Source organism: Phoxinus phoxinus, assembly GCF_949152265.1.
Source record: "Phoxinus phoxinus genome assembly, chromosome: 11".
Lineage (NCBI taxonomy): Eukaryota > Metazoa > Chordata > Actinopteri > Cypriniformes > Leuciscidae > Phoxinus > Phoxinus phoxinus.
In genome coordinates this window covers 31,789,454-31,817,309 of record NC_136886.1, presented here as the reverse complement: position 1 = coordinate 31,817,309, position 27,856 = coordinate 31,789,454, and the positions used below count along the sequence as shown (strand labels likewise).

The window sequence follows — 27,856 nt, the reverse complement described above, 5'->3', positions numbered from 1 at the left end:
ATTTTCTCAAGTCAAGCGATGAATTTAAATGCTGTTATTACTGTACACTCCTTCATGATTAAGGAGCATTCCGTCATTCCGTTGACTTCCATTCATACATGTGAATGTTGAAGACCGGAAACAAGTTTATATACAAAGTTTTGCATATTAAAGTTCAAGTTTGATTAAATCTGACCTGTGAATTTGTATCACGTGAAGATTTGGGTCCTTAGCTGAATTAAAATGACACAAACATTGAAGCTGCAGATTTAGAGCATTGCAGGGATGAAGATTGTATATTTTTACATTTTGGATTTATTAGTGTCAGGCCTACAGGCCTATGATGAATTTATGTTTTGAATTTAAAAATGCAGTGTCTTGTCATTCGGTGTCCTCAAACTAGTGTGACCACCATTTATTATTCTTAATAATGCAAATTGATTTTGTAATACTATTTATGTAATACTATGGAATAAATTATATGTTTAGAGATACATTACACAATAAATATAACTTTGGTAGTCCTGCAGTAAAGATTTAGCAAAATCCAATCTTTTAGTCATAGGCAGCAAACATAACATGCAAACTGGCAACAAATGTTAAAAATTAAAACTGCGCTGCCTTCTCCATAAACAGAAATCAGTCAATTAGCTGAACTCATTATACCTTACTATTCTAACTGTGTTTGCCATTTCTTCATGTTCGCACACAGCACAGAAGGTAGTGTCTTCTTTGGGCGTTTAGGATCATAATAAGTTAATGTGATTTCGTGAATGAATCTCTCTTTTGAATCGATTCCCTGGAGTGAATTGAAATGGTCTGAATCGGTATTTTTACAACTCACTGACTCGTTTTGAGCGTTTCTCTCAGAGTATGTAACGAGATAATCTAAAACAAAGACAACAAAGAGAGATAGATGAGGTGGATATTTACCTACACTCCATCCATATTACAAAACGTCGAAAAGCATCGTTTGCCAGCGATGAAGAAGGTATTGACGTCACTTCATAATCTTCACGTGCATGAACGACTGCAGGTAAAAGACACTTTCCGCCAGAATTGTAACACTACAGCACAAATTACACTAAAGCACTGAAAGTGAAAGTACCATTGACGTTACTATGGCATGATATATATTTATTATTTTAAGTGTTACATATCATGACAGTAGCCCACTAAGGTAAATATTATAGCCTAGCATTTTAATAATTCAGTAAAAAGGGTCTTCTTGCCATCTGGCGTCAGTGTAGTAATGCTTTTTTATTTTTTTATTTTTTTTAAATGTGTTGTGTGCAAGCCTATATTCCTCAGACTATTGTTGAAACTCTATAAGTAGTAAGTTATATTCTTAAAATATTTTGTCGCCATACCATGACGTCACATACGCTGCCTTTTTGCTTTTTTACAGACTGTGATGACTTGTTTCAATTACTTGTTTCATCAGCATCGTAAATACCTTTTTTTTAAGTTTATGTAGCCTACATTTATAACACTACATTGCATTATATTACCTTTGCATCAAATTACCTAAAAAAATAATAATGCTGCTGTGAGGGTGTTTCTAATACAGAGGCCGTGGGAGTGACGATAAAGTTGACACCGTTCTCTCTTCTGACTGCCATTATCAATCTCTCTCTATTTTTTTGAAAGGTTTGAAGATTTTATTTTGCTATTTGAGCAAATGGGAACACACAAAATATATTTAACTTAGTCTCTCATTCACTGCTATAGAAGTTTACCCAACTATGACGACTTCCGCTTCTGAGAAACCCGGAAATGTGAAAAGGGGCAATTGGTAAAAGTCAACGTAAGTAAACCGCTTTTCCTCAGAACAGAACACTAATGTGAGGTTTTCAGTTTCCCAGGCCTTTATGAGCAATATATGCTTAAGTTGCAACTATAGCCTATTAGCATTTGTTTTTTAGTAGTGTTTTCTTCACATATATGCTATTGAGATAAAGTAATAATAACTTATGTCAGTATTCTGTAAATGATGCAGTCCGAAGAGCACTTCAGTGGCAAAACTCATTAGAAACCAATAACCAATACTCTGATCTGAAGATCATATAATATAACATCAAGACCTTTTTTTATAGAACAGTATATAAAGGAGTTCTTGATAGGAAGAGGGCTCTTTTCTCAATTTACGGTGCTGCTAAGAACCATTATTTTTAAGAGCTTGTCTGCGTAGGTAGTGCGGAGAAGGATGAAGTACGAGCACATTTTCATTTGTGCTGCATCAGTGTCGTCCCCAGGCTAATGTGTTTGACATCATTCCAGCTTAAACGAGCGTACTGTAAACCAGATCCCTCTGGAAGCATTTTATCCTACAGAGAGGAACAGGAGTCTGACAGGGTTCTGAAGAGATATAGGAATGATTTTAGATTGGCAGGTGTCAGAGACAGATTTGATTCCAAAGTCTGCCGGCGTTCCAGCACATTCACAATCCCTCTTACACCTCATTTAGCACCTGTCACTCACTCATCCAAGAGCCACACATAAACACAGATATGCACACTTGCATGAAGTGCTGTCATCGAGGAAGGCGATTGTTTTAACGACCAGTATGGTCAGCTGGTCTTTATTGCAAATGATAGGGTAATCTGTGTTTATTTTGCTATAATGTCCACCTGACATGACTTATTCTATGGCTACTTACCAAGTAAATGTCAATTTTAGTAAACTAGGTCTACTGCATTTGCGTTGGTCCACCTTTAGACTATAGTCCACCTTTAGTTTGCTTTGAGTCTTCCGTCCGTGTAATCTGACTCTCTCCAGTGAAAGATGAATTGTATCTATGATTTGCTGTCACTTTATGAATTATTGGTTGCCCTCTTGCTTCTTGGTGTGTTTGTATGCATCACTATCTGTAGTGGGTTAGACATAATAGGATCTTCTGATTTCTATCTCGATATTTCCCCTCATCCTTCTCTACTGGTCTTTATTGCTGCGGACGCAGCGGTAAATGGCACACAGTGTTAGAGGAAATGGAGAGAGAGAGACAGATAGAGAGACACAGGGCACCAGAGAGGGGTGTTTACTTGTTAACAGTTGCCTGCAGCAATTGAAACCTTATACTGCTCTTTTAAAGATTAAGGGGAGCTCACAAGAATGAATTGCACCCGCTGATAGTGCTGTTTACATGCGCGTGTTGTCTGAGTTGTTTTAACGTTCGAATTGCTGATGAAATTATGTAAATCAGGTAACAGTGCAAATACGGCCAAAATTAGTGTTCGTGCAAATGTGTATGGCATAATCTTCCTGGTCTGTTCTGAGCGGGAGATTGTGGAGGTTGCAGCAGAGTAGTGCGATCTGGCATGCTTTAAAATGCTGAAATTTTACTATTTATTTTTATTTTTATTTACATTTATGCATTTGGCAGACACTTTTATCCTAGGCGACTTGCATTGCTTTTCAAGGTACACATTTTTACATTCTTATCAGTCTTGTTTCCCTGGGGATCGAACCCAAGCGCCAATGCTCTACTGTTTGAGCTACAGGAAAGCAGGAAAGTACAGGAAAGTTTATTTATAGTGTGATCTGTCACAGAATTTATGCACAGATAATTAAAAAACTAAAACGAGGAGTTGAAAAAGAGAGTTTTTAAACACTCTGTTTTGCTTGTATATAGAGCTGTCACTGTAATACTTGTGAGCTCTGACACATCACTGTCCTTCCACCGATACTTTTCGCAACAGTGTCTTGATAATTTCGGGTATGTAAAATCTATTGAAGTGACTCCCATGAGATTAGAATTGTGACGAATGTTGTTCTAGAGTGACGTAGAAGTCACACGAATTCCGACGTGACCGTTCAGAGTACGGTCGCATTGCAAAACATCCAATCTGTATCGGATTCAGGACCACATATGGAAGTGGCACAAATCGGAATTGAAAAGATCAGATGTGGTTTGTGCTGTTCACACTGCCATGAGTCACATGTGAGCAAAGAAAAATTTGGGCCACATTTGCCTGCAGTCTGAACGCAGCCTTATAGTTTTAGTTTCATCTTTGTTCTTTGGTCATTTTAGTTAAATATTTTAGGCTATTTTTCCACTGCTGTTTACTACTGTACTATAGCAGTGTTATTTTATCTTATAAAACGGTTAGTTCCAATCCTTGATTCTGATTGGTCAATAGCTGTTTTATTCACGATAAAACACAGCTATGACCGCTTTACCCAGCGGTTCTATGTATCACGACACAACACCCCTAGCAACCACTCTTTGCAACTTAAACACATGTTTGATCTCATTGATATTGTTCATTGTAGAGTATTTTGAGAGATCAAGTAAGCGAGTGTACCTGCATTTACAGTAGACATAGCATTTTCCTTCAGGTCAGTCCTATTTTCATAATAAAAAAATCCGTTTGAATATTCACTGCGATATCTTGTCCTGATAAAAGGATCTTGGTTTTCCTGTACCTAGTCATCTGTCAGTTGCGTCTTCCTTCTCCGTGATCACAAGTTTGAGTCCTTCCAATGTAAAAGTCTTCTCTACTGACCGACTCACTCATAAAGACAGTCTTTGCCGCCATCTATTGGCAAAATAATGTATGTAACTTCTGTTGCTGTTTATGGTCAGGGACTATTTTTTCCAGCGGAAGGAAGGCTTTTAGTGATTTTACTTCATGAAAGTTGCATAGATGCATATTTTTCGACTTTAATATTTGTATTAGGGCTCGAGGCTCCGCTTCGCGTCGTGCCTAACAACGCCATTCAGCCGTGACTTATTCACGATACAGCAAAGCCTCACGTACCTTATTGCTTACATATAGTTTTTATTCATATTTTGAATTAGTTTGCAATTTTTGTTTTGTATTTTTAGTTAAAGGTTTAGTAATTTTGATTTAGTAATTTTTATTCGTTTTTGATTTCAACGTCTATATATTTTTAATACATTTTTATTTCATTTTTAGTTTTTTTTAGTTTAACTAAATGAGAAATGTGCAACTAGCTGAAATGAAATAAGTTTAATATATTTCAAACAACATTGTTTTGTTTTAAACATTTATACCAGCTCTTGTTTAAACTGGATTGCGTGTGATTACTGAAAAAGATGAAGTTTTTTGAACTGAAGTGGCTTATAGTTTAGTGAATTTGTCCAAAGTGACCTCTACATATCAGATTGATCTCTCGTTCGCTCTCTTTTTCAGTCGTCAAGCACATTCACACACTGACCTCCTCAAACAGAAGTGTTAATAACTGTAAAAGTCATTCATTATAAGCTGCAGTCCATCAAAGGCTGTGAATGAAAGCGCTGGACTAGAGCCAATTACGGTCCACAGAGACAAACACACACAGTAGAGATGAAAATGAGAGCAATATTATTTTTATTTCTGGAAAGGAAAATATTGAAAATTTTCAAAGCTGTGTGTGTTTTTGACGGCACCGCTTGCGTCACAAAGTCTTGAGCATTAAACGCATTCGCACAAAGGCCAATTAGTTAGACAGGATGGGTATTTTTCAGACTCTTAAGATGACAAGCTAAATGGTGTGTCATGATTTAAATGCAGACTCCTGGGGAACAGGGCTTTTAATAATTGCAACATCCTCGTTTTGCCAAGGAGAATACAAATTTGCACCAAAAATCATTTTACAAACCTGCAATGCAAATGAAGATTAGTCAAACTGCATCTTTGCCTCTGTCAGTCAAGTGCAAGATACACAGTGGTGAGATTATTCAGTAGTTTCCTCTCTTAATGGGGTGAAAAAGGCAGGTTATTTTAGAAGTTCATGTTAACGTCATCTATGTAAAAATGAGCAATCACATCGCTCCGATATGCAAATGTGATGTAGAGTATTGCTGTCTCTCGCAGAAGCCTATAAATACAGTTTTTATTTGATCACAGATAATTGGTTTCACAGTGAAACTCTTCACTTCCATTTTCATTCCTCCGTAGATCACAAAGAATAGCAGTGATAAAATGACAGGAATTGCTTATCAAGTAAGTGCTATACTGAGTAAATAAAGGGCAATGAGATTTGTTATGCATCGTCACCCACTAAAGCAGTCTTTATTTAGGCCTGGAGCATCTTGGGGTTGTTTGACTTGCTCAAGGGCAAAACGGCAATATGGTGGATGGGTGGGCCATCAGCAATCTGAACCTTCATTTTATGATACATTAAACCGTTAGTAACTGACACTGCCATCATATGAGATAGAAAGACTGATTTACTGTGTGCACTGCAGTGTCTAGTTAGTACACAGTGTAATTTACTTTCATGCAGAAGATGTTTAGCCTGCTCTTTTCCATACAGTGAGAAGAACACATGAGATGAAAGTGGCTGGTTTGGAGCCGCCTATGAAGCACTCTAAAAACATAATAAAATTAGGTAACACTTTATTTCAATGGTTCAATTTAAACATTCTACTAACTATACAGTAGGTAACTTTGCAAGTTCATGTCAACTAACTTTCATTAGAGTAGTAGACCTTGTGCTTAATATCTACTAACACTTTATTTTGATTTTCCCCCAACATACATTTTGCTGAATATACGTAACTTTGCAACTGCATGTCAACTTATTCTACTAACCCGAATCCTAACACCAGCAGTCAACTTATTCTACTAACCCGAATCCTAACACCAGCAGTCAACTTATTCTACTAACCCGAATCCTAACACCAGCAGTCAACTTATTCTACTAACCCGAATCCTAACACCAGTAGTCAACTTATTCTACTAACCCGAATCCTAACACCAACAGTCAACTTATTCTACTAACCCGAATCCTAACACCAACAGTCAACTTATTCATTCTACTAACCCGAATCCTAACACCAACAGTCAACTTATTCTACTAACCTGAATCCTAACACCAACAGTCAATTTATTCTACTAACCCGAATCCTAACACCAACAGTCAACTTATTCTACTAACCTGAATCCTAACACCAGCAGTCAACTTATTCTACTAACCCGAATCCTAACACCAACAGTCAACTTATTCTACTAACCCGAATCCTAACACCAACAGTCAACTTATTCATTCTACTAACCCGAATCCTAACACCAACAGTCAACTTATTCTACTAACCCGAATCCTAACACCAACAGTCAATTTATTCTACTAACCCGAATCCTAACACCAACAGTCAACTTATTCTACTAACCTGAATCCTAACACCAACAGTCAACTTATTCATTCTACTAACCCGAATCCTAACACCAACAGTCAACTTATTCTACTAACCTGAATCCTAACACCAACAGTCAACTTATTCTACTAACCCGAATCCTAACACCAACAGTCAACTTATTCTACTAACCGAATCCTAACACCAACAGTCAACTTATTCTACTAACCCGAATCCTAACACCAACAGTCAACTTATTCTACTAACCCGAATCCTAACACCAACAGTCAACTTATTCTACTAACCTGAATCCTAACACCAACAGTCAACTTATTCTACTAACCCGAATCCTAACACCAACAGTCAACTTATTCTACTAACCCAAATCCTAACACCAACAGTCAACTTATTCTACTAACCTGAATCCTAACACCAACAGTCAACTTATTCTACTAACCCGAATCCTAACACCAACAGTCAACTTATTCTACTAACCTGAATCCTAACACCAACAGTCAACTTATTCTACTAACCCGAATCCTAACACCAACAGTCAACTTATTCTACTAACCCAAATCCTAACACCAACAGTCAACTTATTCTACTAACCCGAATCCTAACACCAACAGTCAACTTATTCTACTAACCCGAATCCTAACACCAACAGTCAACTTATTCTACTAACCCGAATCCTAACACCAACAGTCAACTTATTCTACTAACCCGAATCCTAACACCAACAGTCAACTTATTCTACTAACCCGAATCCTAACACCAACAGTCAACTAATACTCTAATGAGAGGTAGTTGAATTGAGCAGTTAATCAAAATTTTTCAACCCCCATTGAAAATCAGTTTCATTGGCAAAATTGACTGACTTTCAGCTCAACAAACCTAGCCAGTTCAGATATTTCATGTGTTCTAGCTCAAGCACACCTGGTGCAACTAATGAAGCCCTTGATTAGTGGCATCAGCTGTGGTAACTTGAGACAACACCTGTTTTGCAGATGTGTGCTGTTGTGAGGGATTCTATTCAGGGGGTTGAATAATCTTGAGACTGCAGAGATCATTAAAAGTTTTGATTTCAACTGTAGTTGCAAATATACTCCAAGTTAGTACAATGTCTAAAGTGGACCATCGAAATAAACTGTAACCTAAAATTAGCACTTATTACTTGTGCACTATTTTCCAAATCTTCTGATCCTGTTTGATAAGTTTGTGAGAGGAACGGTAGTAAATATAAAGGTGAAGTTTGTAATTTCGCTATTAGAGGTGCCAAACAGAATTGCACTTTGTTTGTTTGAGTGACTTGACTGGGTCAGACATCAGTCCAACCAACGGTGTGTGTTTGGGACTGGGCAAGTCATTGCCTGAAAACAGTGGCATGAAGGCGAAGTTAACTTTGTTTTGTATTGAAGAAATTGCGTACAAAAGCATGAATTCACCTCTTGAAAATCACTCTTCAAAGTAGCTCTTGTGTCATATTTGGTACGGATAGGGGGAAAAGACTATGTATTTTGGCATCAGGTCAAATGTGGTGTGAAATATCTTGATGTGCTTTGAATAACTTTGATGTCAGTTATAAAGGTTTACTCCTAAAAGCACAGTCTATTCTCAGTTGTCAAAAATGTTCAGTTTAACCCAAAGCTGCAGCCGAATAGCAACATGTTGGTGGGGTTTTCGTTACCAGTTCAGCAGGCTTCCCACTTCAGAAAGGTAAGCCTCTGCGATGTGAGGAGAACGATGACACTTGCATAAATTGCCACCTTTGCAGCATTTGACAAAGTGTTCACTCGCTCATTTCTCTGAAGAATCATCAAAGTACTCGAAAGAAGTGAGCTGTCCCCCAAAGCATATCTGTCTCTCTTTCTCGGATCTGTCCTTCATGTGTTTAATGATCACCTCGCCTCTGAGTGTGTCGCCATGAGCGAAATCCACAGGACGTTAATGCGGCCCACACGTGTCAGTGCTGACAGGGACGACGCTCAGCCGCTCGACACAGTTTCACCAAATCAAATCTTCTTCCCCCTCCAGAGTTGCTGAAGTGTGCCACTTGTAAAGTTAATTAATTTGATGGTTAATTATATAACTCATTTATTTAAGTGAGAGCTCGGATGACATTAGTCTTGTGGAAATATAGAACATGCTGTAATTGTGGAGTGAATTTGCTTTTAAAGAGCTTTTTAATTCGGGCCCCGGGGCAATGGACTTGATGGGGGCCCGGTGTGACCCTTTCTGCTTTCAGATCTGTCTCATCCAGAGTGTTTCTTTCTTTCATATAGCAAGAGGAATGGCGAAATATCAGTATCAAATGGGTGTCCTTATTAAAAGTTCACCACATTTCTTTTCTGTAACATTACCACGTAGGTCGCAGAGGATTTTATGTGATCTAGTGAAGTATGTGATCATGCTCTGTGAATCACACTATACTGAGGTAATAAGCTAGAACCTTTTTCTATTTTTGGCCTGACACTGATCTCAGGGTGAAAGTATGAGTGGTAAGTAACCAGAGTCTTCATGGGATAGTACAACCAGAAATCGATTCGCCCTATACAGCAGAAAGATCCTCTAATATTTATGTCTTCTCTCACTGATACCACATTTGCAATATCGTACAGAAAAATAACAAGATACGTAGATTATATCTCTATGGAGGAGGGCAATTGTAACATGTTACTTTTCTTTGAGCACAAAATGGACTTGGACACACTTTTTCAGCTATGCTCAGTAAAGTTCTGTCTGTGTGCTCGTATCACCTAGCCTAAATGTTCAATATTTTTGTTCTTCTGTCTGATGGATTGATATCTTTCAATTTAAACTTATCTCAGCTTTGGTTGATATGAATGAGAAACACGCTAACACCATTGTTGGTACGTTCCATATTCTGTCTATGAGGTTGTTACCAATTGTGTGATTACTTATGATATACATATTGTATGACTACATTTTAAAAATGAATCTTTTCAAAGTAAAAAGTAAGTGGCTGAAAGTGTCTTAAGTAAGTCTTAAGATTTGATTTGATTTATTCAACCAGTTCGATCAAACGACTGATTCATTCTTTATGAATGGGTCATTGAATCATTAACTCACCCAATTCTTTCGAAAACGCTGAATCATTCAGTAACGAAACACTACTGTGTTGCTGGGAGATGGCAACTGTTCTGCTGTGGCTTTGTTTGGAACTATTTTTATTGGTGAAATAGAGCAAGTGTGTTTAATTCACTTAGTATTAACTACTCGGAAGAAGATTTATGTTAAGTTTAATGTGTTGTCTGCTATAGTGCTCCATGTGGCTATGCATGCTTCATTCTAGCATTTCAGGCTTAATTGTTGGGCAAGATGTTGCTCAACACTTCTTCAGGAAGGTTTCATAGCATTGCACTAACACTTTTGTAAGGTTTAGTGACTGAAATATGAATGAGGACATATGAGATCAACATAAACATCCACATTTCACAGACAGCTTTTTTTCCCAACAGTTCAGAACAGATGTTTTAGCAACACAAAAGGGAGTTCCTACAGGTGGTTAAAACCAGAGAGTAGCGGTGATAGGAATGGAAAACCACACGTCTCTCTAGGGATGAAGACTAAGCAAAGATTTTGTGACAGATCTTTTAGAGCAGGGTTTCCTAAGCCAGTTCACTCAGACTACCTCACATAATTCCAAGCAAGCGGTTTAGAGTGTACTACGTCTCACATCTCGAGAGAGAGAGAGAGAGAGAGAGAGAGAGAGAGAGAGAGAGAGAGAGAGAGAGAGAGAGAGAGAGAGAGAGAGAGAGAGAGAGAGAGAGAGAGAGAGAGAGAATAGAAGGTGGAATTGATTTTTTTTATATTTAGCTTCGTATTGTGTAGCATTTCTGTAGAGTCTGTGTTCATGAAAAGAAAGAATAGTGTGAGACTCCAACAACTGACTCGAAATAACCTGTTATATTTGTTTAGTTCCTTAACTGTCAGATATGTAAATACTGCTGTTTGGTGTGTAATTTTGCCCATGACAAGATTATTTGTGTGCAAACAAAACACATTTCTCTGAAAGTATGAGTGGTAACCAGAGTCTTCACAGGATAGTCCAATATCACCTGGAATACATGTTCAATATTTTTGTCCTTCTGCTGGCTGATAGTTTGACATCTTTCAATTGGTTTGGTTAATATGAATAAGAAACACGCTAACACCATTGTTGGTACATTCCATATTCTGGCTATGAGGTTGTTAGCAATCGTGTGATTACTTATGATATAAATATTGTATGACTGAATTTTAAAAATGAATCTTTTTAAACATTTAATGAATATTATTTAATTGAAACATCTACTTTAACATTGTTCATTTTACAAACAAAAAATTATAATAATTTGATCCATTTCAAATAATTCAATTTAGACTTTTGCTTTAAACTTTTTTTTTCTGGCTGATAAATAAATTAGTACCATATAAAGGCAAATTAATATTACTGAATGATATTACTAGTAATATGATATATCAATAAATATTTAAGCAGTGGTATCATTACGGTGATGTGTGTTCTTATTTGAGATAAAGTGGGTTTATATAGAGGATATTTCAATTACCACAAGGCACTCTAACAGCAGTATATAGAGTTTTATAAGGAAAATGTAAAAACAAAATAAAATGAGGAAGTTGTGTTTGAGGCATGAATGCTTGACCAGCTTTTAGCAAGTGTGCGGCCATGTCGAACTTAGCTCTTGCATTACTCAAAATAAATAACCTGTTATATTTGTTGTTTAGTTAAGCGGCATTGTCATACTCCTAAACTGTCAGATATGGTAAATACTGCTGTTTGGTGTGTTATTTTCCCCACAACAAGATTATATTATATTTGTGTGCAAACAAAACACATTTCTCTGGCTCTGGACTGAATGGTGGAATTGGGTGAAACTCACATTTCAACAATTCAAGGTCAATTTAACCCCACAATCATAATAAATATAATAAATTATGTTTTGCTTAAAGAAAATGAAACCTTTAGATAATTTTTGCTACATTGTGAGATTATAGCACAGTTTTCCAAATTTGATGTCACCGTAATACCATAAACAAAATCGAATTAGTGTCTTGACATTTTACACACTGTAGTTTGTTTGCAGTTCTCATTGTTCTATGACATTCCCCATGACTATAAAAATGATAAAAAGTGTAAAAAAATAAATGAAATCATGATAAATTATATTTTATAATAACTGTAACACTCAATAACTGTGTTTTTATGGTAATTAAAATGAGTTGAAGTAATTTTTCACTACATTAATGTACTTACTGGTAATTGACATGAATGTAATCCAAAAAATGTAATGCATGCAACCAATCTTAATGGTACACACTTTCTTCTTTCTTTCTTTTTGATTTGGGGTAAAATATGACCTGCACATTTTCTTGACAGGTTTTGTGAAATCCACTCAGCGATCACACCACTTTACTGAGGCCATCTACTGTGTTTTAAGTAGTCATTAACCAATAGTGCGGTCAGGGGTCCTCTTTAGATCAGTAATGTTCTCTAATGATGAGAACGAGGCCTGCAGTAGAAATCGATAAAGGCTTCGTCTCTTGTGAATGAGCAGCACAACAGCAGACCTCTTTGCCATCCAGTATCCCTCAGTCTCGACTGCTTAATTGATTGAGCGTTCCTCTGCTTTGCGCGCCGCTCAGGTCTTGGATTCCTCAAGCGCAGTATTACGTGTCATCTAGCTGAGGGGGCGAGTAGATGGCGGGACGATAGCATAAGATCGATTCGGAATATTCTCCGTCATCAGCTGCCATAATAGATTGGGTTCTCTCTGTCCCACGGTCGTCTGGTGTCGCCGGTATGGCCTCTTGTAACTTCAATCACCCCCACTGAGAGTTACGTAACATCCTTTTCATATAAAGAGCTCATATTGGTAATGAAACGTGTTTTTTCCCCCTTTCCTATCTTGCTTTTTTTCCTCCCTGGAGTGTAGACTTTGGTTTTCTATAAGGTGCAAATTAATTATCATATCAAACAGTCTTCAGAAATATATTTGTGCCGGCGTGGATGGAGAGTTTTGCATGAGAAAGAGCAGTGGCTTTGAATGAGCTCTGGATACATATGGTTATGTGAGGGGTTCTGAGTTTGATAGGCTTTTGTTCTTCAAGAACAAAGTGAAAGGCCCTGGCGAAAAGCAATCCTCTTTAGTTCCTGAATGATATTAGGGCTGTGAGGATAATTGGGTGATATTTTTAGTGGTGGCCCCAGCGTTCAAACTGTTTTTTTTTCTTTTGCTGTCTCCTTAGCGAAATGCATTCTCCGGCCATTGTCAACTTAAATAGAACGTCGATAAGTTGTGGTTTTGAGCCCACCGTGAAAATGGGCTTAGCAGCAGCGCGGTAAACACAAATCTGAAATTTGCTGAAGAGACTGATTGTTGCCAGTGTTTAGTCAAATGCTAATGCTCTCTTGTGCTCACTTTCTTCTCTTTTCTATTCACTACGCACGCACACACACAGTAAAGTTTTTTAAAAGACTCATGCGTTCATTTTTGAGCGAGTTTGTTGTAGAATATGATTGTCAACCTGGTAAATAATCAGTATTAGGTAAGACTGTATTTTACAGTGTCCTTGTTACACATTACATGCAGTTACTGTTGTAATAATTATATATGATGCACAATTACATGCAACTAACCCAAACCCTAATAACCCTAACCTAACCCTATAGTAAGTACATGTAGTTAATTATTATTACTTCGCACTTAAATGTATTACACTGTAACAAAGACACCTCATAATAAAGTGTAACCCCACATCATATGTGTACAGAATGACGTTGAGCACTCAAAAAGAGGAGTGACTACTGTATCTAGCAATGTGTGTTACGTTGCCTTTGTCAGTCCACAACAACAGTGCAGATCTGTGTTAGAACGGCTGAAGGAGAGAGATAAATACAGGATGACGGAGAAGATGTTCTCTATTGCTCCCTCTCCTCTTTTACGAGCTCATTTGCAGCGCTGGTGCGCCAGTAACTCAACCATAGTGAGGAGACTATAAGGAAAGGAGCCGATTATGAATGCGATATATTAAACATGGTGGCAAATATATTAAACATACTGGGCCCATCTCAGGAGGCAGGCTAGATAATGCACTGATTGATTTTTACTGAGCTGTTAACTATTAATGCAGCTGTAACAGAAGAAGACCTGCGGACATTTATCAGACCTGTAACGCGTGCTCCGTACTCTGTGGCTGGAGTCGGCTGCGAAGGATCCATTTAGTAATTATCAAACGGCCCCCCGTGACGCTTCATGGCTCTCGGCGATGATGAGATTTCACTGAAGGTAATGCGGTTGGTAAATAGTCGGTGTGGAGGACGACTATGTGTATTTATTTATGTTGTATCCTCCAGGAGCTCTTTGCCCTCAGCTTCAACCTTAATAAAATGCGTTTAGTTATCTCTTGTTTTTTTTCTGCAGGCATCTGCAGTTTCGCTAAAATGACCCGTGGGGCTCGGTAAGAGGAACATGTTGCCACTGTAACTGGAAATTTGCCTGATTATCAATGCGGGGAAACAAACAGAAAGGGCTTATCTGGAGAGAAGTGAAGTGCACTGAAAAGATTAATTAGGCTGAATGGTTTGGATGCTTTAATGAAGAGGCCTCGAGATGATGCGATGTTGTGAACTCGTCGGAAGCGCTCGGGCTCCTTCACACAGGTGCACACATCTCAGCTGGGTCACATGGGGTGAGGAAGCACTTTAAAAATGTACCGCTGTCACCCACGTAACACCTTTTGTGCCGGGACCACCCTCGCTCTTGTGTCGCGCTGTCACAGGGAACACAGAGGCATCACCACAGCGGGAAGAAGCCTAATTAGCTAGAATAAAAGGATGCATTTATAAAAAAAAAAAAAAATGCCAAGTGATACTTTCACTTATAAAGCTGCGGTAAGCCCTTGACATTCTCATTATGAGCTATTATTTTTGGTAATCAAGTTTAGCTTTGAAAAAAAAAATAGAGGGGAAATAGAGGATAAATTTGTAATGAAATTATAAGCCTGTCTCTGTTGTAACTTTGAACATGAAAGGCCTCAAGCATCCTAAACTTATCGCTGGCTTTAGGCCCTGTTTACACGAGAACACTCGAGGGTGAAAGCGTAAAATTATTTTATCGGATGTGCCTTTCGTTTACACGGCGACGGCGTTTTTGGGGCTTAAAAACGCAAAAAAGTGAAACCACCCTCCAGAGTGGAAATCTTAAAAACACTACACCATCGCATTCCCGTCTAAAGGGTAAAAACGATAAAAACGCAAAAGTCTGCTTGACAGTGAAGGCGTTGCGTACACGTTTACGTCACAGGCATGCACCATTACAGGAAAATAACAAAACATTATCAAACTAAAATATAGCATTCATTTCATTGACAAAAAAATTATAATATTCCGTCATTTTTGAGCGACACGCGAAGAGCACTGAGGGTTAAAGCAGCAGCTTTACCTTATTAAACATGAAAAACTGCGTCAGTGTCTCTTTCACTTTCAGTGCTCCACATTGCCACCTAGCCGCCTGGAGTGCACACTACATGCTTGTTTTTAATGTCAATAACAAAATGCTTCAGATGTTTAATACTGCTTTTATTGAAAGTGTTTTAACTTGCTGTATCATTTGTTGGTTCGGAAATGCCACACAAGCACAGAAAAACATAATCAGAAAAACAGTCACCACTGCTAGCAAGCTGCTTGGGATAACATTACCAAGCATTGAACATATCTACAAAGACAGAATGTTGAAAAAAGCCAATAACATTGTATGTGATCATACACACCCATTATCATGCCATTTTAATCTACTACCATCTAGGCGTCGTTTCTACCCACCTCTTATGACCAAGAACAGATCCAAATTTTCTTTTGTACCGCAAGCTATTAAAGCCTTAAATCAATTGAAATAAGCTATCTGTCCGGCTGGCATTGTTAGACCCAAGGGTGTATAGTGTATTATTATAGTTATTATGTATTTTAGTGTTTTGTAGTGCATTGTATTGTTTGTGTCATATGTTTGTCATGTAGTGCCTTGCGACTGCGCCGCAAACCCAATTGCCCCACGGGGACAATAAAGTTCTTCTACTACTACTACTACATCCAATTTCACACACTTTTGCGTCACCATATGCACGCAGATTTCCCCCCCATAACGCTCGTCTAAACGCAGAATAAAAAGTAATAACGCAACGCCACTTTTGCGTTTTCTCTTCAGATCGTTTAGGTGTAAACATAGCCTTAGTCGATCAAGAGTTTGAGCACTCTCATAAAAACTCCTGTTATAATCGACGAAGCTGTCTACACTGGGAAATCTCTCACTTGGATTCTATGTACATGTGGACTTTGGTGTTTATGATGAGAGAATTTGCGAGAGTGCAGAGTTCAGACAACAAGCTCTGAACAAACCACTGCGGTTTCAGTGATAACTAATCTGAACGCCTCTGATTGGACATTGCATTCTTCTTAAGCTCAACATAATTGTGTGTGATTGGTTATAATGCGCAACGCTGTGAAAACGCGTAAAAATAAATATAATGCAACATGAGCAGATCTAAATTTAATGCCACAATCAGCAATTTTCATCTCATTTTCATTTTCTCTCTATTTGTGACAGCCGTAATAGATTCATTTGAATTCTGCAAAAGCATTTTTGATCTGATTTGAGGAAATTTTTTGGCCCAAACCCCCGTGGCCTCACCCAGCCTTACACACGTTCTGCCTGTTTCGGAGCAAATGAGAATGCAAAAGTTGTATTTGTTGTAGTCTCCGTCCACCACTATAAAAGTCCCCCCTTTGGATCCTGTGAACACCCTAAAATGAAAAGGGTCCATAATTAGCAGAGATGTGGTTTATTTTGTGTGAAATCGACGGTCCCCTTAAGGAAAATACATCATGAGATCAATAGATGTGCTGTGGGTGTTATTGTTTGAACCAAAGCTCATGTGATTGCAGAGAGCTGTCGTACAGTCCCATAGCATTCCTTCAGGCACATTATATTCTTAAAAGCCCTTGATTTATGAAATATCATCTGCCTGGTCGTGGTGTCTTTATGAAGCTTTTTGTTTTTGCGTATACATATGTATGAGTGTTTGACCTCCTTCCTGTAAACATGGCCCTCTGTGTAAAAGCTCTCTAAATAAATGATGATAGATAATCTTTAGATATACGAAGTAAATGGAAAAATGCCGTCAGCATCACCTGTCTATCAAACGCACACACTTATTTACCCTCGTGTGCGCCAGGCTACTTAATCCAGAGTAATATTCCCCCCTTAATCACATTCATAAATTGGTAATGATATTCATGCACTTGTGTGATATATGGCAAATTATAATGTCAGCGTGTCTTAGCCGTGCTGCCGTCATTTGAATATGGGCTCTATTGCTTTAATAAATCTTGGTGGGTGGGATATGGCAGTCATTAGGTTGAATGACTGTACAGAGTCGTGTAAAAAAAAGAGCATTCAGCTTTCATATGCATCACGCTGTTAATCATAATACGACTATTGGGGCCATTATGATTCTCAAGTGTGATAGAGGGAAGAACTTGGTTTATGTTTTACGTTTTTTTTTAGAATATATATATTTATATATAGTACAGAATATAGATAGATAGATAGATATGGATATAGATATGCTTGCAATGCCATCTAAACAAATTTGTATTCAGTTCATAAATGTTAGGGGTTAGTATGATTTTTTTTAATCTAAAAAAATAGTACTTTTGTTCAGCAAGGATGCATTGCTAACCCTAACCCAGAATTGCAAATCCTCTTCTTGTCGTTTCAATTAAAACTTCAGTTCAGCTTTCTTTGGGGTATGTCCAATTCAATTCAAAGTCACACTTATGAGTTGAAAAGGAGCCAATGTTACTGAACACGTCAATGTATGACCCAATCCTGTGGCACATGACTATTAACCAAAGCAAGAGTGTGACTAGCAGAAACCTGGAGCGGAAACCCTTGTACACTAGCAGAGTACATTTTTGTGATTTGTTGCAAATTTGTTGCACTAAACAGAAAGTACAGAGGCTCCTTTTTCTACTTTCTTAAAGCTCAGAGTATGTTCAGTTCAGCAGAACATGCTTTGTTTGAGGGAATGAAGGACAGATGACAGACAGCTTGTACTTTTACAGAACGGAAGCAGGCTTCCTTCTGGCTTTGATCACACATCTTGCTGCGAGAAAAGCTCTCAAACGCACACAGAAGGCTTGTTCTCAAGACTACACACACCAAACACACTCTGTAAGTGCCAAAGTTAGATTACAGTAAAAATATAAATTAATAATACAATTAAAGAGTAGAAACCATAAGCTAGTGCTCTACAATGGGCTTTCTCGTCTCTTTCTTTGCGCTTTCCTTCCCGCTCGCTCTCTAATGGGTAGAGTAGAGAATCAGGCTGGCATTAAGCAACTTTGCCAACTGCCAAAGCGTGTCGTTCAGGGCAACGTGACATTAATTAAAACACAGTGCGTGGGCGGCACCAAGTTCCAGACAAATAAATAAATCGAGACAGTGGTTAAGAAAACACTTTTTTGACGCCTTGGCACTTCAAACGTAACTTCAGATTTCATGATGCGAAGCGCGTAGAGATGGAGAAGAGATAAATAACGCGTGTAAGAGGGCGATGTTGGGCACTCTAAGGCGTTTCTGGGTTAGAGACAGTGATGTATGACCGGGCCTCTCATCGGCCCTGCCTCATTACTGGGCCGCCATTTTGTAAATCAACAAATAATTGCGGTATACATCATACACTGTTCGCAGCACCACAATTTACTGGATTTTGTTAGGTCCAACGCTAAGGGACGGAGTGAGAAGAAAAATGAAAAACTGCACTTTCCGAAGCAAATAAACCATTTCCTTAATATTCATAGGTTCTCCAGAGTGCATTTGAGAATGAGTAAACTATTTATTGCTTTTTGCTTGACCTTGAAACTCATGTAACTCTTAGCCTTTGCCTTTCGTAATTTTCCATCTTGTCTTGTTCATCATGCAAGTGAATATACGAAAGTCTTTATTTTGTTTGTTTTCTTTCTTTCAGTTCAGCATTTAGGTTTTTAATTCATGAATGTACAATACGCAATGTTTTAGCTTCTCTCACTTTGCTTGTGAATTTCAATGATGCTGCCTTGCCTCCACCAAAGCCTTTTTGATTGCTTTCCCTGCTTGAGTATCACTCTAATATCATTTGAAATGTCACCACTCATATGTGTTTGTTTCATATGCGTCCCTCCCGTCTATTCCATGTAAAAAAGCACAGAAGAGAAGAGACGGAGTGTGCTCGCGAGAGAAAAGCAGATTACCTAACAAAGGGCAGACTGATTTGAAAGCAGGATATTTCGCTGAGATTCACGGCGGAGGTTTGTCAAACACAAATGCGGTATGCTTATAAAGGCAATTTCATTTTCAAAGGAGATATAATCAGTCTGTATCATTTTGGACACAAAGCGTGAAGAAGAAAACATCTTCAGTTCCGCCTCAGCCTAAAAGCGCTGTGTAATTCGGAACCTTTTGAGTTGACCGAGTGTTTGGAAACTGAGAGCCCCCTAATTTTACGCTTGTTTGTAAAATATTAAGGATGCCGCCGAAGGTCAGAAATTCTCAGAAACTATGTTTTTGTGTTGAGTTTATGAAAAGGGACAGAATGCCATTCATTCCCCTGGTTTGGATCATTAATCGAAGTGTCTTGTTGCGTTTCTTTAAAGACCTTTAAAGCAAGCACAGCTTTTGTAGTACTTGTTGAAACGGGAAATTGGCGTTGACAGAATTGCAGGGATCATCTGCTTATTTGAAACAGCCAGTGATGTGCGCTTTCTAAAGGGAAAAGTAGGTTGTGTGACTCGTGTCTCTATCAAAATGGTAGTTGGTTTCTGAAATACAAGACTGGGAAGTCCAGCTTAAGCTAGTAGTTGTGTTTTTGAATATGATAGCTTTAGGCCAGCTGATGAACAGCTTAGACCAGCTATAGTACCATATTCCAAAGTATCAATCAATATTAACATTGTGACAATAATAATTTTTTAGCATAATTGATTTATTGACTGATATCCTATAAATGGCTGGGTATTAAAATGCTGTTCTATTTGGTCAAAAATAGATAATTTTATCACATAATCAAACATTGTAATGTGCAGCAAAGCGGATGTTCATTTTGATATTTGCTAAATGTGACCTTTAACTGAGTTAGTAAGTTATTTGTTTTTTAAAGATTGAGGGTTAAGTGACTGCAAATCTAAATGTAAAAATAGGATTGTCATGTCATAATTATAACTTGTAAACTGGGAATTTTCTGAGTTACGACTGGTACCACATGAGTGCTGGAGATTCATCCAGGCGTTGACAGTGTTAAAATGCATAATTATGAGTTTGAGGACGTGAACAGCTCCAAGTAGAACGTCACCTGTTGTCATCTCGAAATTATGGTAATTACGACATGGTGTGAACGCAGCATTTCTCCCATTCATTCTTCTGTGAGGGGTCCATGTCCTCTTCCTCTCCTTTCTCTGGTTCCCATTACTCTCAACATAAGTGCCACTCCAGCCATATCATCACTCATTTTCCATCTTTAAGACTGTTATTTCCATGGGTGGACTTGTAACCCCCCCCTTTTCTTGGCTTTTAAGGGAACGCTTCCCCGTGCCCGCACCGAACTGAACCCCGACTATCTGGACCTACGCTCCCGACCCGAGCTGAACCCAGAGTACTGGACACCCTGCACTCCTCTAGTGAGTAACCTTTGGTCAGATTTTTTAGATGTCTGCTGCTGAAGCACCATTAGAGAACTACACACATACACATTTCATCCGCTTGTTTATATGTCTTCTCTGCTTATCGGTTTCTTTAGTGACCTCTCTAACGATGGTCTCTTCACTGCTGCATCATTATAACTGAGCTAATTTTACATAAACACACATACCTCCCTCCCATTGCTCTCATTACCTGAGTATGTGCAGGGATTTTTGTCTTCTGGGGATCGGGACAGTTTACATGAAGCTTTGCTTGCCACTGGACCTAATTATGCTTGTTTTTTGGTTTTTCTTTTTTCAGAGCTGTTATTTGTGTGGAAAGAAAGTTCTTAAGTGTCTGTAGTGGCTTTTCAGAAAAGCATAAATGCTTTAAAACTGCTAATCGGAGGCAGCGCTCTTGACCGGTTACGTCAGTCGATGCTTGTCATTTGCAAGTGTTTATCAGAGCAACGTGTTCTGTTTTGAAAAGGACATTTTTATCTGGAATTGGAAATGCTAATTATTTGCTGTTTGGTCATGGTCAAATAGGGTTGCTCTCTCATTTCTTTCCTGACTTAGGGGACATTCAAATTGCATGCATCCACTCCTGTTACCTTTTTGTCCTGTTGGATTTAATACTCTCATCTGAAAAGTGTATGCTCAGATATAGTGGGGGATATCAAACGCATAAATCACCTACAACACCTTTCATTTCATTCTACTGAGTGCTAGACTTTACTTGTGTGTGCGTGTGTGCATTTGTAGGTGCTTGAATGAGTTTACTAGACTCCAAAAGGTCTATGAGGGTGTGACTCAGAATGACAGAAAATAAGAGGGTGGTGAATAGAGAGGTAGAATATTTGCAGTGGATAAGGAAATAGAGGAAGCTCAGAAAGAAAACATGACTGTAAGACAAGGCTAGAACATCCCCTCCTCGTTTCTACCATAGGGACCTTAAGACTCTCGACATGCCCACTTTATTGTCATCCACACCCCTTCAGCTCCATCCTATAAGCATGAATGGGCTGCATTGTATTCCTAATCAACATTTCACCCTGTCTTTGCTCTGAATCTTCCCTGTCTACTCCCTACTTCCAACAGGACTGCAGGGAATATGGATCCACTCTGCCTGTGGTTGGAATATCCTCCTGGGCAGTCGATAAGATGATAGAAATGACCCGCATGCTTCCAGATGTCACCATGCATATATAGTAGCTTGGTGTGCAGCCAATTACAGTGGATTTCCATTGGGATCTGTCCTCATCATTGGAGTGTGAATGGACACTTTGCCATATCATCTTGGGGTGAACTGTCCAATCACACTCATTACTGTTTCATACAGAAAACAAAACAAAAACAGATATCTCTCTTGTAAGTAAAATTAACCTAATTTATTAAATACCATTATGAAATATTATTTCATAATATATATATATATATATATATATTTTTTTTTTATAGTCTAAAAAAATAATAATACATTTTTTAATAATAAATGTGAATAAATAATTTATATTCAAAATAATATTTTTATGAACATTATAAAAAAATATACACAAGAAAATATATTATCCTTACTGATGTAAGTGTTTATAATCATGTATAATGGTATTTATTAAAAGTATTACATACACATTTACATATAGCGCAATGCATCCATTCATCAAAAGGCGGTTGAGTGTGTAAATATTTACCGATTGGTCTGTGGTGCAGTATTGACCATTTATTAGAGATGTTGTGGATCTGATAATGAGAACCATAGCTTGAGGGAAGAGGCTGTTCTTGTGCCTGGTTGACTTTATTCTAGTTGAATCTCTTCTCTGAGTGCAGTGTTTCAAACAGGTGATGGCTATCATTTCTGGTGGCTTTTTCTCTGGACCTCAATTCAAAGAAGTTAAGGAGAGAAAACTGACTACTGAATGGATGTGTGCTGAAGTTGGGTGACCTGTACCAGATTTTGGTTATATAAATCATTTTGTCGAATTCCAGATTGGTGGGTTGTTGTGACCAGAAATAAAGCTCCATTTGCCCCCTGATATGTATGGTCCTATCCAAGTTGAAGAACCTAATGGGGTCAGTGTTTCCCATGTGATTTTGTGGAACTGTGGTGGGTACATTTTAAAGTTAAATTCATCAATCTGGTGCATTTTGAGAGATAAAAAATAAGAGCTCCAACCCATATTCAGTGTGCAAAATTAACAGTCTGTGAATTGACTTGTACCTGTCCTGAACTCTAAAGGGGACTCAAACCTCTTAGTGTCTCAGTCTACATTACATTACACTACATAGTACTACTAATAATATTATAATAATATTTCTATGACAGTAATTGCCAAATATTGTAAAAAAAAAATGAATGAAACTTTCATTATTAGTTTTGTCCTAATTTCTATACATGCTAGAGATAAACCTGTGAGCTTTTATTTTGACAGAAACTGCAGTCAAGCTTTTATTTTTTTTGGCAGAAAACTAGTTTACAAATGTAAAAATAATGCGTTACTGGTGCCCGCTACATTCCCAAATGCATGCTAAACTCAGCACAGATGGAGTTCACTGCATGCATTCACTTTGAACTGGTATTGAGAATCAAACTGCGGAGCTGATCACGTGCTTATCACGTTAGCAAAGTGCACACTTCTCTTTGCACAGCGCATACAGACGGTCTTTTGATAAGGACACAAAGTCTTTTCACACTTTTGGCTTTATTGTGTTTGACAGCAAAAGCTCAAAACATGACATTAAAGAACCTGTTATGTTATTATGAGAAGTTTAAATATATTTTCGGGCCGCCACTGTGTAGTTAATGAATGGGAAGCACTTAAATCTATCTGTGGCGGTCAATGCTGATTTTGTGGCGGTCCGCTACAAATAAATCAATGAATGGGAAGAACTGGGGGTATAGCAGGGACTCTTGAGTTGTTGCAAAGTAGGTCAGAACAAGTTGCTCAATTTTCGATAGGACCACCAAATGGATCATAGTCATTAAAGTTTCTTACTGCTCCTTAGGATTAAAACAATAGCTGATCTTTTAAAGAAAGTTGAAGCAGGTACAGCAGGTGGCAAAGAAAGTCAGGAAAACCTGTAGTTGGTCAGCATTGTGCTTCAACGACTGTCATCATCTTTCCTCTGGAGAATTGAGGTCTGGTGGCCTCCCTTTTGTTCTTGAAGCTCCATTGGTTATATGCACAGATGCACAGACACAGTTTGTTAATTTTCTTCATGCACCAAATGTATTATGTTCTTTACAAGCCAGTTTGATAAATGGCTTTGTAAGCTAGCCTGAATCTTATTCTGTTGAATTGCAAATGGAATTATGAAAAAGGTTGTTTTTGGAGAACATATTGCTTGTTGTCTGGAGGTCAGAGCGAATGTGCAGTATATCTTGTTCCTTTCTCTGTCGTCTCTCAAAGGTCAGCACTGTGATTAACCTTAGGTCAATTACACCCAAGATGCTGCACACAATCCGTTAGAATGCATTAGTTTGGGGATAAGTGCAAAAGGCAAACAGTCTTACTAATCACAGGTGATCCTCCAGTTCCAACTGCAACTCTGCTAATATGTTGTGTATCTCGCCAACTGTCAGTTATTGCTCCCCTGAGCCTTAGAACAATATTACTAATGATATTAGTTATTGAAATGAGCCGTAATTAACAAAAAAAACCAATTGAGTTCATTAAGGAGTTCATCCCTCTATATTGCTCTGCAAACAGTTGTTGTCTTCTCATCTCATGACCATGGAAGGAGAGGAGGAAGTCAATCGCACACTTCAGAGTGTGTCAGTAAATGCCTTACACATTTATCTAAAATAAGTCGACCTCTCATTACAGAAAACAGGGCTAGTGCGTGTAAATCTACGCTAGCGATGGACAGATCGGATAGATTCATTGCGTCGCTGTTAAATAAGCTGCTGTCACAGAGACTTGTCATTGGGTATATACTGTGAAGAGTCCCAGGTGCATGTACTCATGGTCCATGGGTAGAGAGGAGTCATGGGATTGATTTTGAAGTCATTCCAGGGTTGTACGCCGGCCATAGCTGCTGTTTTCCTCTAGCATGTCCTGGAATATTCATGAAGTGGCACTAGAGTATGTCTATGGAGACCTGTCAGCATGGAAGAGAAACATTTCTGAGCTTGTAAGAACATGCTTGAGAAGGAAAAATGGTGACTTTGAATTGCTTTTTCATGTATTTGCACGCATTATTGATTTATTGACCTTCTGTCAGGACAAGGTGGTTTGAAGACAGACTAGGGCCAATTTATTCATTCCGGTGAGAGGGAAATGAGCTTAGCTCTGCCGCACTGACTGAACTGAGCAATGACTGGGCTTTACGGGTGGCGCTGATTAGCAGGAATGAGCTCTCTCGATGCTGTGAGAGTCTTGTTCATTAAATGATATGTGGTGCGTTGACTCCTAGCATCCTGCTATGTAGTTTAGTATTGAGAAACTGAAAATCTTAAAAGTTACAGACATCATTTTATTCCTTGCGAATTGGGGACTGAGGGGAGAAAATGTAAACCTTTAAGAACTGGTCATTGATTAAACTTCATATATCCCCTTCAATGTCCATAACGTGTTGTTATGGCCATGCTTCAAATGTTTTTCTCTATAAAGTGTCTCTTAGAAGCTGAATGTGCTCTGAAGCCTCATGCCGTTCTTGGTGTAGAAGAAAGATTACGTCTAAGCGTTTTAGAAAGGTGGTCAATACTTTCTTCATAGTGAAGGTGTATTTACTGTAAGACCTTTGTAAGGAAAGAGAGACCTCATGAATTATGCATATGTATAGAGCTCCCATTATGTTCTGAGATATGGGATAGGAAATGGATCTCTTTCTTAAGTAAAGAGTAGGGATACTCCTGGGGCGAGGAACTCTACCTTTACATTAGCGGGCCTGTCTGCATTGACTCGGATTTGAGTGCGGGAAGCTCCATACATCTCCTAATCCACAGGTCACCCAAAGGTTTCCCTTTTTAAAATGACAAATACAGACTATTGACACCTGCTAATATGGAGAGTCGTTTCCTCTCACACAGATGCAGAACATACATGCTAGTGAGCTGTTGCTGTAGTCTTTGCTGTGTTAAAAGCATGAATGTTACCAACAGACTTTTGTTGCCACTAGTCCCTTTTTACATTTTTGGGTGAAAACTACACTATTAGTGCAAAAATAACTTTCTATTTGAACACATTTCACATTGCTTTCAGTAGCATGTTTTAAGTCACAGATCATCTTGTTGAAACTACCCTTTCTGTGATGTGGTGGAGTCTTGTTTGAAATCAAGTTTTGTCATTACTAAGTTGTAGAAGCTGTTTGTACAGCCTCCAACTTTGTTTGAGGTTGTTTTTTTGTTATTGTCTTCCTCTCTCTTGTTGTTCTCTCTCTCTCTCTCTCTCTCTCTCTCTCTCTCTCTCTCTCTCTCTCTCTCTCTCTCTCTCTCTCTCTCTCTCTCTCTCTCTCTCTCTCTCTCTCTCTCTCTCTCTCTCTCTCTCTCTCTCTCTCTCTCTCCAATTTGCTCCCTCTCTCTGTATTATTAAGAGCGGAGCTGGTGACTTGAGATAAGTGGTCACTCCTGGAGGCGTCTACAGGTGAGGGCACTCTTTTATTTGGTGAAGATGGATGGTTTGAAACATTTCCCTGAAAGTAGCAGTCAGCATTGCAGTGTTGCCAATCTTTAAAATGCTTTTGTCTGATAAGAGCTCCTGCATTAGGGTAGAAGGTTGGGTCCAGTCTTGGTGTCCTTGTAGTGCTTCAAAATATCTCAGTCACTTCATTTATCACAGTCCTTATAGTTCAGCAGCATAAAAAACACTGACTTTTACCTCCCCAGTCCAATGGTGACCTATTTTTTTGTGCTTCTATTTTATTTTCAGATAATATAAACTTGCATTATAGATCCCCCTGTCTGTGAGGGGGCCATATACTTTAAGAATCAATGTCAAGTCGATACGAGCATGTAGATTAAATGTCATTTTCTGCTCCAGTTTGGTGGTTGTGAAGGACAAAGTTTGCCATATCGTGACAGTCTCAGTTGCTCAGTTGTTCCAGCAGAAGATGTTTCTCTTGTTTTGGAAGTTCAGTTGTCATGTGTTGCATGTTTCCTGGTCTTTGATGATGTCATAATGCGTCATTTACACACACCTGTCAGCTCTTCACGTTTGTTGTACCTTAGTCTTTCAATCGATGTCACGTCACGCCTATACACATCACCCGAAGTCTATTTTTACAGAGATGAGAAGACATATGCGGGTAGAACGAGTTGTACAAGCAGCATTTTGTATGGAGTCTCCCTGAATGGATGTTGGCAGAACCACAGGCGCTACACAGAAGCTAATAAAAGACAGACTCACGGATACTTTGACACTCTTGAAGTTTTTGCTGTCACTCCATGTATAGCACTTACAGTTTCACACTGCCATTTACAAGTAAATTAATCCAGGCTATTGCTTCAGTGCAATTTTCAGTAGATTTAGCGTTGGCTGGCGAGCTACACAAGCTCGATCGCATGCGTCATTGTGTTCTGAAATGTGCCGGAGCACTTGCAATGCATTTGACAAGCATTTGTGTACTTGTGTACAGTGTTTCTAACATAACATAAAGCCCTATTTTCGATACGACTTTCACAGTCCGCCGCCTAGTGGCAGTCAATTTGTCAGTTTATTTACAAAAGTTGATCAAGGGTTTAAGTAGGAGTGAGTAGTAGGGGTGTGTATTCATTTGTGATTTAGATGAGTGTCTGTTTAAGGCCTGATGGACCAGCTGTGGTGTCTGGCTGTCAGTTTTATGCAGATGAAGAGTTCAGATAGTAATTATCTAAATAATTAGCTCGTCTCATAGGAAAGTAAGTTTGTTCTACTTCAGGCAATCCTGTCTCTTTGGTCTCTGCTGTCTACACGGCATCTGTCCTAATGGCACAGTTCCATATATCTAAAAAAAGAGAGACACTATTTGTTGTCTTGCTTGATTATTAATCTAATAAATGGGCAATAGACACCAACATGCATATCCTGGCAAAAATTCTTCAGATGTGTTTTTTAAAGGTGAAGTAAGTTCTCTGCCATAGTGGC

The 27,856-nt window shown here is 38.5% G+C and overlaps 1 protein-coding gene across 5 annotated transcripts in view; it reads left to right on the top strand.

The window, feature by feature from the left end:
* The window catches only part of pcdh9 (protocadherin 9), a 243,264-nt gene that overhangs the window by 35,843 nt on the left and 179,565 nt on the right, over window positions 1-27,856 (top strand). For 3 of the 5 annotated variants that reach the window (XM_079628557.1, XM_079628556.1, XM_079628554.1), the window contains exon 3: window positions 20,691-20,792. The exons of the other annotated variants lie outside the window; for them this stretch is intronic. In XM_079628557.1, coding sequence (XP_079484683.1) covers window positions 20,691-20,792 — 102 coding nt within the window. The remainder of the gene's footprint in view (window positions 1-20,690; window positions 20,793-27,856) is intronic. 5 annotated transcript variants of the gene reach the window in all.